The following is a 15071-nucleotide window of genomic DNA, read 5'->3' on the forward strand; positions in this document are numbered from 1 at the left end:
TTAATTAAACCTTATGAGTCATTGAGAAACATCACTCTGATACTCTGATCCAGCTAACCTCTGCTGTCCTTCATGTTGAAATAATCTCCGATAGGCACTGTAGTCCGCTCAGCCTGGTTCTCCTCCACCAGGGGGTCCACCTCAACCAGGGAGCCCTCACCCTCACTCTGAGGCTCTGGAGCGGTGGTCACTTGTCTATGGATAGGGGGGCTGGGCTGAGGAGGCAGTTGGACCTCCTCCTGAACACTGGGTTCTTCTATCTCTCGCTCCACCCTCTCACTCTCTTGCTCTGCCCCCTCAGGCAGAGGAGACGGCATGATGGAGGTCTGTGATTGTGAAGTTGGGATTGAAGGTCCAGGGCTGGATGCCAGATCAGGAGCAGGTGAGACAGTCTCCTCACTAGCAGCTCCTCCGTCATCAGAGGCGATCTGGGCAGGGGCAGGTTTACCCTCAGCCGACTGTTTGTGTTTTTCATTGAGACGCTTAAGTTTTTCAGCACAAGCAGCGAGTCGCTGTTCTTCCATTCGCCGCTCCTCCTCCTCTCTCCTTCTTCTCGCTCGCTCCACAGCTTCAGAAACCTCCACAGGCTTCTTTCGTTTCTGTCGCCAGGCCTCTGGGTCCTCATCAGTAGCAGGGGCCGCTGCAGCCGCCTGTGGTTTACTGACACGAGGAGCTCCGCCTCCAACAGGGCGAGTGCCAGGCTGGAGAAAAGATTCATTAGCACACCTTTTACAACCTTATTGTAAAATTAAAAAGTGAAAATGTGATGTGACATTTTTGAAATGTTTTACCTGTGGAGCAGCTGACTTGTACTGCCCGATATTGCCTGGTGATGGCGCTCTGGGATCTACATTGTCCACCCAGGAGGATTTACCACCCCCAAGGTCCTCAGAGCCCTCCTTCCAGACCTCCTGACTGTCTGGTGGACGAGATCTCATACGATCCACTTTACTCATCCACTCCCTGAAAATGAAGTCATTTAATTCAATGAAAACCCCAAAATTTATTAGAACTTATAACTTACTCAGGGAGAAGCCAAACACTCTCACTTCCACATCAAGCAGTAACAATCGCAAATATTATCACAAATAATGTCACCTGATGAAATCTGACTTGGTCATTGTAAGTGATTTTATTTTATGAACATGGTAAACACCAGTGTTCCCCGCACATAGAAGAAACTAAGACAGGCTGCCCAGGTTTATTTTTGGCTACAAGTACATTTCCTTAGAGAGGGAGCTGATCAAACATTCTTCCTATAAATACATTGATTGACGTGTGTTGTCTTATTAAAACTAAAGCATTAGTTAAGCAAACTAAAAAAAATTCTGCAGCTGCTTGCTGTGTGTGCTGTCCAGCATTCATAGTGTAAGGTGACCGTTGTCAATCTCGTCATCATCAATAAGCACGGCTCCCCTGATGTAATAACAGAATATCGTGAGTAATGGTAACTAAGCGTCTCTGACGTACCACTGTGTGTTAGAAAGGAGAGGTGCAGGTGTGTGTTAGCGTGTGTGGATAAGAGAACATAAGAGAAGTAAGTTGCGCAGATGAAGTTTGTTTGTTACACAAAAAAGGACAATTAAGAGAATAAAGCTAAATTAATATAGCTATATACCAGAGATTGGGACTCAAGTGCAACTCGAGTCCAAGTCTCAAACTCCAGTCGCATACAAATGTGACTTGAGACCTGACTTGGACTCACTCCTCAAAGACTTCAGACTCGACTCAGACTTGAGGTTTGGGACTCATGCACAATCTTGTTTTATTGTATTTCTGGCATCATTAAGAGCTGATACTGTATGTCTGTTCATTTGTGCACGATATGAAAACCTGTTTTAGAGACAGAAGGCCGCTCTTCAGAATAATCATCATGTAGTGTCTTGTGTTGTTGATAAAGGCAAATCTAAGTAAAAATATTAGAAACTTATACACATAATAAATAATTTAAATACAATAAGTCAAACTATCTCAAGTTCTTCAAAAATTACAGGACATAGGGAATTTGTGCAAAGTAGCATACTAATCTAAAAAATGAACTCATGCTCCGTAAATCAATAAAAAATTAAATAATTTATACCAATAAACACTTCTGGGATTTATAAGTGAAGCAGAGATGACTGCAGGACAATGACAGTAAAAATTAGATTCTCACCAGTTCTCTCTTTTCTCTTTATTAGCTTGGTTCTCCTCATCGTCGCTGAAGTTCAGTTTCTCGGTGTAGTCCACCTCCATCTGAGCTCCTGTTTACAGAAAAGAAAGGAACATAACTGTGAAGTCAGCTGATTGATTAAACACCAATGTCCATGAGGTAAAGTACAGACACTCACCTGCCCAGCCCTCATCAGTGTCAGTGTCCAAGTTGTCAAGCTCTTTCAGTTCATTGGCGCTGACGATGGAGGGTCTGTCCGGGTCCTGAAGCCACGACTGAAGCGGGGGCTGCTGGGGTCGAGCTGCGCGAGGACCCCTGAACACCAGACAGGGAGACAAGGATGAGAAAATCCACTATGAGAGCTAACAAATTTACACCCTGCTCTACATTACTTTACACAAACCTGAAACCTGAACTGAATATTGATGACGTTTTTGTGTCATCTGCCACGTTTGTGTACGAAGCTAAAAACACTAGATTTCCTTCATGTTGATGCATACTTCAGGACATTTTATGCTCTTTGATGAGGAAAATGTAAATAATTATTTCTCTTTTATACCAGGTAGGTTCTCAGATTATTTTATTATTTCAATGACCATAAATTGTATGAAGACAAGGAGCAGTTGGAGTTCATTTTTTTCACAACACTGCTTAAGATGGCCTGTAAAAGAAAAAATGATAACTTGAGAATAATTTACAGAAGTTTCACCTTCTTCTGAGGTCAAAACATAGATTTTGTTTATTATTAATAAGGAAGAATTAAAAGTTTGTTACTTTGAGCAGTGATAAAACAAAGTACGGTTAATTATTTGTCAGCTTTAACAGCCGAATCATGTGATAGGCCTTAAGGATGGGAACTTACTTGGCTCCATCTTGTGGTACAGGGTATCGGAGGTTTCCTTGCCCCTGGCTAAAAGTCATCTGAGGATACGCATGAAACATCTGCAGCAAAAACAGAAATCATCGTCAACAGGCTAAAGAAGAGACTAACAACACAAATTGACACTCTGTGATATGTGACTTACATAGGGTGGCATCATGCTCCTGAAAGCTGGGTCAAAGTGAGTGGGCACCCCCACAGGAGGCTGCTGCCCCCCGTTCAGTTTGGGCTGAGGGGGTCCTGAGGAGGGGGGCAGCCTCTCCCTGCCCTCCGTCTTCTCCCTTTGACTGTCAGCTGTTAAAGCCCGCCCTGACTCATCAGCCTCCCCCGGTGGTGTCGAGGTACCCAGACCAGTACTGCCCTCCTCTGCAGCCTTGCCGTCCATCTCAGGGGTGGGTGCAGTGATTAAATTCCTGCCTCCACCCTCACGCCAACTGCCAACATCTTGAGGAAACAGAAATATATTTTAGACTTCACATCAGGTAGACAAAAGGAATCAGTGAGCACTTAGATGTTTGTGTTCCAGATGGTGTCCTTACTTTGAGGTCGGAGGCTGGGTCCTGGTCCATAGGGCTCCTCGTCCTGACCGTCACTTTTCTCCGCCTCGCCAGCTGCCTGCAGGCTGGGAAACTCCTGGTGAAAATGGCTGCTCACACGAGGAGCTCCTGTACAGAACAACCAATAACCACAAGATCAAAAAAAATACAGTTGAAAGCAGTCCATAAATTATCACAACTTCTTCATGCCACATTCTCTAAATCTTTTAGAGTGTGCCAGCCTTGAGGAAATGTGTAAAACTGTGCAGTAAGTAAGGAAGGATTAACCTCTAAACTTTGGTTTAAGAGGTTTTAAGCGGAGCCAAATTATCAGCAGAGGTCTTCTCCTCCTTTAAACAGATTCAGTAATTAAAACCAGTAAAGACGCATTTCTTTCATTCTCACAGGAATTCACTTCATTTTTTTGTTTGTAGTAAGAGTTACAATGAGAGGCAGTGTGGGTGACAGGAGTGATACATGTTATACGAGTCATAGTAATACAGAGTGTGGAGTGTTTTTACCGTCCAGCTGTGTCTGCTTGCTGTTGGCCCAGGATCGGCTCACCCCAACAGTCGGCTCCTGAGTCTGGAGCACCACTGGTTTGACCTGGGGTGGGGGAGTCTCCTGTTGCCTGTGGATCCCAAAACCGGTCAGTTTACAACATTCATATCCTAAAACGGTTGACAAACTCCTCTTACTAGTATCTCAAATAATTTATGTTATTCTGCTTAGCGTGCATCTTCATTTAGACAGGAGCTACAGTTGGTCAGGTTGTTTCTGCAGAAGTTTTTTTAACTTACCTCTCGTCCCCGGCTTCAGGTCGAGATGCCCAGCCACTACCGTCTTTGGGGACAATGTTGACGTTGGGGTCGTTTCCCTTGTTCTCGGCCTTCAGGCTGGGCAGGTTGGCTGGAGGGGGCATGCGCCTGCTGACAGCAACTTTGCCCAAACTCTGGAGCCCATGTCTGGCAGCCACTGGGATGAAGTAATCAGCAGGTCAGTGATTTAAAAAAGTCAAGGTAAAACCAGCATCATCTTGACAGAGTGCAGTATAATGCCACAGCCCACTCACTATATTTATCACAGTGTGCAGGGCTAATGGTGGGTAACAGTAGGGGCTCACCTGCAGTTTTCTGGGTTTCCAGAGATTTGCCCTTGTAGGTGTTGAAGAGGCTAAGGGTTGCATACTTTGTTTTGCCATCCTTTGCCTTGGTGCTCTGCCCTGACTTCTCGGACATTTCGCTGGAAACTCATTGAGTCTGGTCCTTTGGCCTCGCCTCCAGAACCAGCCTCCTTCAGACAGACAGGAAGAAAAGAAGAACATTTAAAAAGGCACAAAGTTACCAGCATTGTCCTCTTTGGGGTTTACGGGCTTCTTCTGTTTTCATATCTAGTTCTAGATCCTTCGGTAGAAACGGGGCTTAACCGTAATGTCTAAAGCTGGTTTTCAAAGACATAAAGCTGCCCTGAATCTGACCTTGTAAAAAAGAAAGTGCAGTGGTTCCTATACCCTTCTAATAAAGCCTAAAATGGGGTAACAGTCAACAATGGTCAGTATGTCGGTCAATGTGCCAGTCTAAACATTAACCAAATCATCAACTAGTTGCAGGTAAATCATGGTCAAAGAATAACAAACAACAGTGTGGAGATATTTATTTTAAAGCAAGAAGAATGTCAGTAATCAGTTTTGTTACCCAAATATAATATCTACTCTTCTCACAGCACTAGTATCAGAGAGACAATCATTGTAGGCTCAAAGTAATGTACCATTAACTTCTGCAGCAAGCCTTAAGAGAACACATACCTTTAAGTCAATAGATATATGCAGGACTTAAACCCAGCATATTGTTTTTTTACTAATGGTCCCTAATTTAAAAGGATGGAGACTGAGTGTGAACAGTGATTCTAGAAAAAATTAACACACTATATGTCCACAAGCAAACAGAGCAGGAGTCAAACACATGGACACAGAACTCGGAAGTACAAGGTGAGTTTGAGTAAGCAGCACCAAGGACAGAAAGAGAGAGAGAGAGAGAGAAAGAGAGCATGTTCAGGCTGCAGTGTCGCTCCTAAGTCACAGAGAGGGCATTTATTATTAACGGAGCAATGCTGGAACAGTGTCTGAGTGTGTCTGTGTTGGGGAGCTGACAGCTCTGATGAGCTCTGTCTCCATCTGCAGGGTTGTCCTGCAATGTCAGTCAAGCTTAGTAAAAAAAAAAAAAAAAAAAAAAAAAAAAAACAGTAAATGGACTTGAACTTAGGGGTATATGTGTTCAGAAAACTGGATGGTTAAATGTTTGCACCCTCACTAGTTGGCAGAATAATTACTAGATGTGCCTAAACATGCACAGGACACTTGGAAAACACACTAAAGAGCATATGAAACCAGAAAAAGCATAATATGACCCCTTTAAGAGAGCTCCTAAAGTAAAGATCTAAGGATGAAGAGTTTCTCACAGAAGAAAGAAGGAGAAAAAGGTGATCATAACAATCCCAGCTCTATCACAGCCTCATATTAAGATCAGTCAGATATACTCTTACAGTTACCAGCATGGTGAATAAACATGAACACATAAAGAAAAATACAAAATATTTGATATAATTAGAGCTCAATTAATTAAATAAAAGTTGTAATTCACTCGAGTGAATTGGTGACTGTTATTTTTAGAATAAAAGGTAACATTCCTGGGCCAGCGGTTACAACGGTCGGGCCAGTGATCTTTGAAAACTAGCGGCCACTGGCACCACTGGCAAATTTAACTTAATGTCAACCCCTGGGGATGGTGACGTTTATTCCTTGAAATCAGTGCACAACCATAGATACAGTCGGCATCAAGGGGAATGCACAGAAAACGTCACATCCGTTTTGCACTGAGGGGGAAAGGATTTTTTTCCCAAGGGGACGCCCCAACTCTGATACAACCCCATCCCGTTCTTCTCAGCTCTTATGTTGATATTGTGATTCTGTTGGGCTACATTTAGCATTGATATAAAAACAAATGTCGTCGTTATAGCGTTGTATAGCAGACCTAATAGATTTGTTGTCTTTGTGCTTTTATCATAAACCCTGCTGCTCTTGGACAGTGAGATGACAAATATGATGTAAAATTGAAAATTTTAACTTTTAAACATTTATTATTGAAGTAATGTGTATCAAATAATGACACCCTGCCTAGCAGGCACAGTTCAGCCTGAATGTATACTCCGTATATTAACTACATAATCATTTCACCTCACTCCTGCCAGTTAGGGAAAAGATGTAGTATTGTATTTCATACTGCTCTACACCTTTGTATTCAGGGTTTTCATGTCTCTGTCCGCTAGGTACTGAAGGTTCAGGCAGAAGCTTTTGTGTTGCTTTTTATGAGTAATGGTGCATGGGGGACAGTGCAGGCTAGACACACACTCAATATTTTCTCCTACATCTTCTATTTCTTCTGTTGGTTGTTGATGACTAAAAGCAGAGAAACAGTGACACTTGGATGCATCACTTCTGTCGGTCTAAATATCAGCAGAAAAAGTCTCCAGCTGTCTGAAAATAGTACCCTGACAGACAGTATCAGAAAGAGAACAAGGGATTCTCATACCTTAAGAGGAAACAGAGTTTTCAGCACACGCCATTTCAGTCCAGACAGACAAACTGATTTAAGAAACAGCAGTGATAAAGGATGACTGTTGTGCGCTGCATTTAGTCCTTGTTTGGGAAAGTTTCAATTAAACACATCACTAGGACACTCCATACAATGATTTCCGTTTGGTATGATAATATTATTTATAAAATGGTCAGAAATAACAGGAAATGCACAGATTTCTGTCAAATAAGGCGATACAGACTCGTAGACTATACTGTTGTACACGGGTCGAACGTTTACTACAGCACGTATAGTCACCCCCCAAAGGCCCATTCTGAGCCAGGAAAACCACTGAGTATATAGAACTGCTCTGATAAAGCAGAGATTGAAGGACATTTTGAAACCAAACTGCTTACTTTTAAAAATAAAAGCACCTGAAAATATAGTGGAAAGAAAAGACTAAACATATGATTGCTTTCCTCACTTCCATTTCTTTTATTTGTCTACATTTAAATGGAGCATGATATTTGAGTTGTCACGATACCAGATTCTTATGTTTCAATACGATTCTAGTAAAAACCAGACAATATTGATACCACAGCATCAAGAATAGAACTTCTAGGGACCCAATTAGGCATGGGCGGTAAACCATTTTTCATAATACCATACCGTCTTGCCATTTTACCGCGGTGTATGAATTTTTTTTTGGGAAAAAACATAAAGACATTTCCATTGTTGTAGCGATCACATTCACAGTTCATACCCTGGTTGCCGACCCATCGTAAAATCCGGTGTATAAGACGCACTTTTAATACCTATTTTTTCGTCTTAAAAGTTGGCTGCGTCTTATACACCGGTGCGACCAATATACCAGTATAAAATACTGAAACACGCGCCGTCATTACACCGGGTGCAGCAGCCACTAACTGCGACCTGATGCGATTAAAAACCCATCTCCATTCATTGTGCATTAACGTTTGAACTGTTAGAAAGGAAGCATTTTGAAAACATGAGTGCACACTGTGCTGGAAAAGACGGCGACACAGACCAGTCTGGCTGCGCGACTTTTTCCACATCTTTTCTCCCTAACGAGGTCATAATCATGCATTTACAGAAAACAGTGGTATATTGTTCCATAAATAAACCTTGTGGAGTGCTTTTTTGAATTGAAAGAGTCCTATATTGAAGTTAAAGAGTGACTAGCGGAGTCTGTGCTTCACAACTTTCCCTGCAGGCTGAGTGCTCAACTACCGTACTGTAGCTAGTAGGAGTGCAAACTCCCCAAAGTGAAAACAGACAGGACTTTAAGAGCGACACAGCTGCACAGAAGCTGCACGTTGTAGACATCGCTGAACACAATATAAATCGTCATGCAATAAGACAGTTTAAACTTTTTTCTCTCTCTAAAGAGACCTTCAAAACAGGGTGCGTCTTATATACCGGTGCGACTTATAGTCCGGATTTTACGGTATGTTTTACTTTAGCTAACTATCCTGTTCTCATAATGTAATTTTCTAGTTTGCTTTTACTTCAATTAACGACATTTACAACTTCTGTTTCCAATAACATAATGAAATTGCACACTCTGAAGACTCAGGTTTATTGCCGAGAATAAGCATATCTACATTGTTTTTAGTTAGGAGCGTTGTGGTGTGACCGTGATTCCAGCTGTGCTGAACATTCAAGAAAAAAAAAGTTTAAACTGTCTTCCTGCGTGACAATTTCTATTGTGTTCAGTAACGCCAACAACGTGCAGTTTCTGTGCAGCTGTGTTGCTCGTTTAGTTGCAAAGCAGAGGCACAGAACGCTGCCCAACTCCGCTGGTCACTCTTTAACTTCAACTTATGGCTCTTTCAATCAAAAAAGCACTCGACAAGGTTTAATTATGGAACAATATACCCCTGTTTTCTGTAAATCCTGATTATGACCGCCACTCTGATGTTAGCCGGTTACATTTCTAGCAGGGCTATCAGCTCTGCAGTCATAGTGGCCACGGTAAGGGGGGTCTAGATAGGAGCAGACCTCTGCTGGCGTGCTGTGCACTACAACCCCTCACCTCCATACATTATATCTGAGTCAGTTTAACAGAAAAAGTAGCGTTTGTATTTTCGGCGGTATTAAAAGTACCGGTAATTCTAAATACCGTGGTAACGCCCAAGCCAATATTGGGTGATTTCTTGTTTTTAATTATAATAATAAAAATGCAAGCAAACTCCTACACAGTGTCCAAATTACCCAAAACAATGCCAATGTTTGACAATAATGTAAACCGAGACAGGATGACATGAGCACATATTGCTTGCGTAAACACTAGGAAAAGTCTGATGAACGGGTAGGATCTTAAAGTACATCATACAGCTCTTTGCTTACAGCAACGCAATATAATCGCAAGAGCAGTAAACCTTAATCTGATAACTACTGTTTCACCAGTTTTGTCCCCAATTAACAGCCCCTCTTCTTGTGCACTGATTAACTTAGATCAAGCCCACTTTCAGAGTGATTTCTTTCACCTACAGGCTCTACATTGATTCAGCAAGCTCAAGTAGCTGAAAAGCCAAAATACAAATGTCATAGACGTTCACAGACAGCCTGTCGTGACAGAACATCCACCTGGTTTATCAGGGCTCTTTAACCAATGACTTGAATAAGTATCAATACTAGTCCCCATCAAAAGTACTGTGGTAATGTTGTACATTGAATTGAATGAGTGAATTATTCAAAATATGTATTTTTATACCCTACAAATGTAAAACTCAACAACATTGTTGTGGTCCACTACTTTTTCTGGGTTGTGTCACTCATCAGTACTGTGTGTGTCTGTTGTACAGCGGTCTTCAAATCCCAGTTCTCAATGAAATGACAAATGATGGTAACATGACTCCGTGGAGAGTACTTTCAACGAGTCTGTGGTAACACTTAGTCGACACGTTGCAAATCAGCCCTCAATTCTGCTGCTCTTTCCTCATCCATTTATTCCACTCTCGTAGCTGTTGTTTGGTTTGATGGTGGCTTGTGATGTTTGATAACTCATCTGTTTTGATTTTATGAAGGATAAGAGATATTCTTAATGAGGTGTGTCACTGACCTGACTGACAGGCAGGTGCAGTGTAGCTGAGCCTGACCTCAGCTCCAGCTGTTAGCCTGCCGTTAGGTTGAGACAGCATTTTCAACATAACCTCCATGAACGGATGGTACAGTAACCAATGGATGACGTCACTGAGGCTTTGTCCATGTATATCTACAGTCTATGGCTCTAAGATCAAATGGTTAAGCACTGGACAAGTATTTCTGTGACATGTAAGTTTAGTGCCACATATCCGTCACTGCACGTTATAATTGTCTGTTATGCCAAAGTACATCCACACATCACTTTTCCTGCTCACGGCTGACATGGCATGTAACACTAACCACATTGAACTATTGTAGCCGGAACAAACACGTGCAAAGGTGCACCAATAGTGAAATATAACCTTATGCCGTATCGCTTAATGACAACAAAAACAAGTACTTGCAGAATCTTAGCCATACATAATTAGAATTGTATCTAAATATTTGACCTTATGTTTCCTCTAGTTAAACTGATGATGATTGAAAGCCACTTTAGATTATTGTGGACCTCCAGGACCAGGACATCAATACCACTGACAGGGGCCCCCCTGGGAGTTGATGGTGAATTCGTTTAGCACAAAAGGAAACTGGGAAGAGTTATTTTCCATTCAACAGATATTTGAGTTCTTAAGGCCATGACACACCAAGGAGACCGCCGGCTATCGGTGAGCGGTCGTCGCCCTAGTTTTTGCGGTGTGTCCAGCTCCGTCGCTACCTGTCTTTTTGGCCAAGACAAAAGACGGCCCCACAGACGGCCTTCGTCGCCACTAGTTCTTTGCCGTCTGTTTTGTGCGTCAGGGCACATGAATTACTGTTGATGTAAGTTAAAAATGCTACTTTCATACTTTTTCCATACTGGGTTTGAAAATGATAAAATATTTGTTTATTCCTCATTAGCTAATATTGAAAAGAACCTCAGCTTAAAAAAGAATTTCAAAAGACTTTCAACCTAAAGCATGCATTCAGAAAAACACAGAACACAGATAAAACACCCTGATGAAGGCCACAAGACGAAAAGGGTCTAATTAGTTAATAAAGTTGATCTTCATACTACAAGTGTTGCTGGAGCTTCTTGACACACTCTAACCTTTCACTCTTCGTGCACCTTGTTAGTTGGTGAAGTTGTGCCAGAAGACTCTGCTTCTTCAGAGATAAAACACAGACAGAGAGAAGGGAAACTCGTCTGATACAGACAGCACAACATATTTCCAATGGATAAAGAAGTGATATTTAGAGGGAAATTTTGTACGAGTCCGTACATTTTCTTTATGTAAAGTCCTGACAGTACTGCAGATGTGTTGGCATTTGTTCCCGAGCTGGCCTGAATTTACGCTACTCCAGGACTAACCTGAGCACGGTTACCTCTTGATTTTAAGATTATCTTATTGGTTTTTAAAGCTCTTAATGGCCTTGCACCCCGCTATTTATCCAATTTGCTTTTAACTTATGAGCCCACCAGAGCCCTCAGGTCTTCTGGTAGTGGTCTTTTAATTGTTCCAAATGTCCAAACTAAAACCTACGGTGAGGCATCTTTTTATTACAATGGCCCCCGTCTGTAGAACAATTTACCAGGAGACCTGAGGGCAGAACACAATGTAAACATTTTTAAAAGCAAACTCAAGACCTACCTTTTTAGTAAAGCTTTTAACTGAATCTCATTTCATCTAGTTTTATTACATTATGAACCTCCTGTGTTTCCTCATTTAGAATAAATGATAGCGTTTCCTCAGTACCTGTTCTTATCTAGTTATTTTGACCTTAGTTTTTGGATTGTGGGATAGGGGTGGGGGAGGGAGTCATGTTGTTGCTGTTTGATTTATGTTAAAGCACTTTGGGATACATTTGTTGTATGAAAAGTGCTATACAAATAAAGTTTGATTGATTAGGCAGTAATACAACTCATGATAGGCTTTAAGTAATTATGAAGCGTACTTAGTTTACCAGACAGGCAGACTGATTTTTATTTTTTTTAAATAAAGGGACGGGCGGTCGAGTGTGCGTCTGCACATATGAGAACACAGAGACCATGACAGCTACTTTACTGACTTTGTGGCTTATTTTGAGTCATGTTAGTCAGATACATCCAGAACACACCGATTTCTCGATAATGAAAGCTTGCCAAGGAAGTGTACCGTGCTTGAGCACGGATCGGAGCACTCACACTAGTCAAACTAACTGGCCTTTAGGGGTGAAGCGTTCTTTGGCACGGTACGGATTGCGTAGTGCGAGTATGCCCTTAATCAATATTTGGACCCTCCAAGAACCACTTCCATCTCAAGATGTAAATCTATGATCTGGGAGATCACAGACTGATTGATCAATATTTAACACTCAACTCAATACATCTCTGAATAACAACTGGTCAATTAGGACTGGGTAAGATATATCAATATAGTTTTAAGCTATATTAAGAAGTAAGAGCATTTAGTTAATATATACACACATACATATATATATATATATATATATATATATAGTTAAAGATACCTTACAAAAAGGTTATACGTTTCTTCAGTAGACACGTCAGTTACCTATTTCTCCTCTCATTTGTCTGTCCCTCTTCTTTTATCTGCCCCTATTCAACCTGCTCCTCCTTTCTTTTTTCTGTCCCTATTCATCCTGTTCCTCCTCTTTTTTGTCGGTCCCACTTCTCCAACCAGCCCCATCCTCTCTCCTCTGTCCCTCTTCATCCTGCTCCTCCTCTCTCCTCTGTCCCTCTTCACCCTGCTCCTCCTCTCTCTCTCTCTCTCTCCTCTGTCCCTCTTCATCCTGCTCCTCCCCTCTCTCTCTCTCCTCTGTCCCTCTTCACCCTGCTCCTCCTCTCTCTCTCTCCTCTGTCCCTCTTCACCCTGCTCCTCCTCCTCCTCTCTCTCTCTTCACCCTGCTCCTCCTCTGTCCCTCTTCACCCTGCTCCTCCTCTCTCTCTCTCTCTCCTCTGTCCCTCTTCACCCTGCTCCTCCTCTGTCCCTCTTCACCCTGCTCCTCCTCTGTCCCTCTTCACCATGCTCCTCCTCTCTCCTCTGTCCCTCTTCACCCTGCTCCTCCTCTCTCTCCTCTGTCCCTCTTCATCCTGCTCCTCCTCTGTCCCTCTTCACCCTGCTCCTCCTCTCTCCTCTGCCCCTCTACACCCTGCTCCTCCTCTCTCTCTCTCTGTCTGTCCCTCTTCACCCTGCTCATCCTCTCTCTCTCTCTCTCTGTGTGTCCCTCTTCACCCTGCTCCTCCTCTCTCTCTCTCTGTCCCTCTTCATCCTGCTCCTCCTCTCTCTCTCCTCTGTCCCTCTTCATCCTGCTCCTCCTCTCTCTGTCTGTCTGTCTGTCCCTCTTCACCCTGCTCCTCCTCTCTCCTTCTTCACCCTGCTCCTCCTCTCTCTCTGTCCCTCTTCACCCTGCTCCTCCTCTGTCCCTCTTCACCCTGCTCCTCCTCTCTCCTCTGTCCCTCTTCACCCTGCTCCTCCTCTCTCCTTCTTCACCCTGCTCCTCCTCTCTCCTCTGTCCCTCTTCACCCTGCTCCTCCTCTCTCCTTCTTCACCCTGCTCCTCCTCTCTCTCTGTCCCTCGTCACCCTGCTCCTCCTCTGTCCCTCTTCACCCTGCTCCTCCTCTCTCTCTCTGTCCCTCTCATCCTACTACTCCTCTCTTTGTCAGTCCCTCTTCTTCACCATGCTCCTCTCTCTGTCTGTCCCTCTTCATCCTCAACCTTACTGTCTATCTCTCTTTCCCCTGTTCCTCGTCTCTTTGTCTGTCCCTCTTCACCCTGCTCCTCCTCTGTCCCTCTAAGCAAAACTTAAATGCCACCTCCAACACAAAAAACAGAGCTGTGTGTTTTATGCAGGTAAGGAACTTCTTTGTTTTGCCTATACGACATTTGGCATATTTGGATTTGACTTATAAATTTACCTTGTTTTTGTTATTTCTTTACAAAAAAATAAATCAAGATATATATTGTCTATCTCTATCCCAATTCAGCTAAAAAAATACCAAGATTATATTTTTGATCCACATCACCATTCATATCCAATTAATCAATGATTAATTATAATAACCACAACATAACAATACAAATAAATATATACACATCAAGAAATGTAGCTTAAAATTACTTATAAAGGTGTCAAATAAAGGAGAATCTAAAAGCCTATTAAATCTAAAGCACAACAAACAAATGTAAGCGTGCTTTGCAGGGATACAGATCACAGTTGTAAATGTCCTGTTACATTGTTGAGAGCTGTTCATGTGCAGTGATTGGACATGTTGAGTGCAGAGAAAGAAACCGTGCTGGTGTTCTGACGACCCTAAAGCACACACAGAATACATACCATGATGTCCATTCAAATACATACACACGTGTGTATATATATTCAGGGTTTTTTTTTTTAAACCATTTGGAGTCGTTCACACCCTGAAATCTGCACACTCATGAGGTAAAAATGTGATATTTGATGATTTATGGACCTGCAGGAGATCATCATGTCTGAGAGAGGCAATGTGCTTCAGTGAACACAAGAACAAATCACATCTATGTCACGTTACGTGTCATTCTGGTGAGATAAGTCATATCTAAGTGGTACTGATTCTGTGTGCAGGCCATCCTTCATGACTCTGCTGGGTGGCTTCATACCGGCAGAGCACAGAGGCCCCGTCCGCCCGGACCAGCACCACACCGGGCTTTAGTAACCATTGTATTTGTGCTGAAGTTACACAGATCATCGTGATGTATCCAGGTGCACTTCATTAACTATTTACTTTGAAACGTGCTGCTGTCGGGACGCTAGCTCTCATCCTTTAGCACAGTTTCGTTTCTCTGGTCGCCATCACATCAGCATGC

At 42.6% G+C, this 15071-nt stretch overlaps 1 protein-coding gene across 1 annotated transcript in view; it reads right to left on the reverse strand.

Annotated features, from left to right (window-relative positions):
* Positions 1–15071, reverse strand: part of prrc2c (proline-rich coiled-coil 2C) — a 37150-nt gene that overhangs the window by 21647 nt on the left and 432 nt on the right. Inside the window, exons 2-11 of the mRNA XM_061032118.1 lie at positions 4692–4861; positions 4369–4543; positions 4090–4199; positions 3572–3697; positions 3178–3476; positions 3015–3094; positions 2331–2467; positions 2156–2243; positions 792–963; positions 59–701 (exon numbers count right to left, since the gene is read on the reverse strand). Of these exons, the coding sequence (XP_060888101.1) occupies positions 59–701; positions 792–963; positions 2156–2243; positions 2331–2467; positions 3015–3094; positions 3178–3476; positions 3572–3697; positions 4090–4199; positions 4369–4543; positions 4692–4806 (1945 nt within the window). The 5' untranslated portion in view covers positions 4807–4861. The remainder of the gene's footprint in view (positions 1–58; positions 702–791; positions 964–2155; positions 2244–2330; positions 2468–3014; positions 3095–3177; positions 3477–3571; positions 3698–4089; positions 4200–4368; positions 4544–4691; positions 4862–15071) is intronic.

Source organism: Labrus mixtus, chromosome 3 (assembly GCF_963584025.1).
Source record: "Labrus mixtus chromosome 3, fLabMix1.1, whole genome shotgun sequence".
Classification (NCBI taxonomy): domain Eukaryota; kingdom Metazoa; phylum Chordata; class Actinopteri; order Labriformes; family Labridae; genus Labrus; species Labrus mixtus.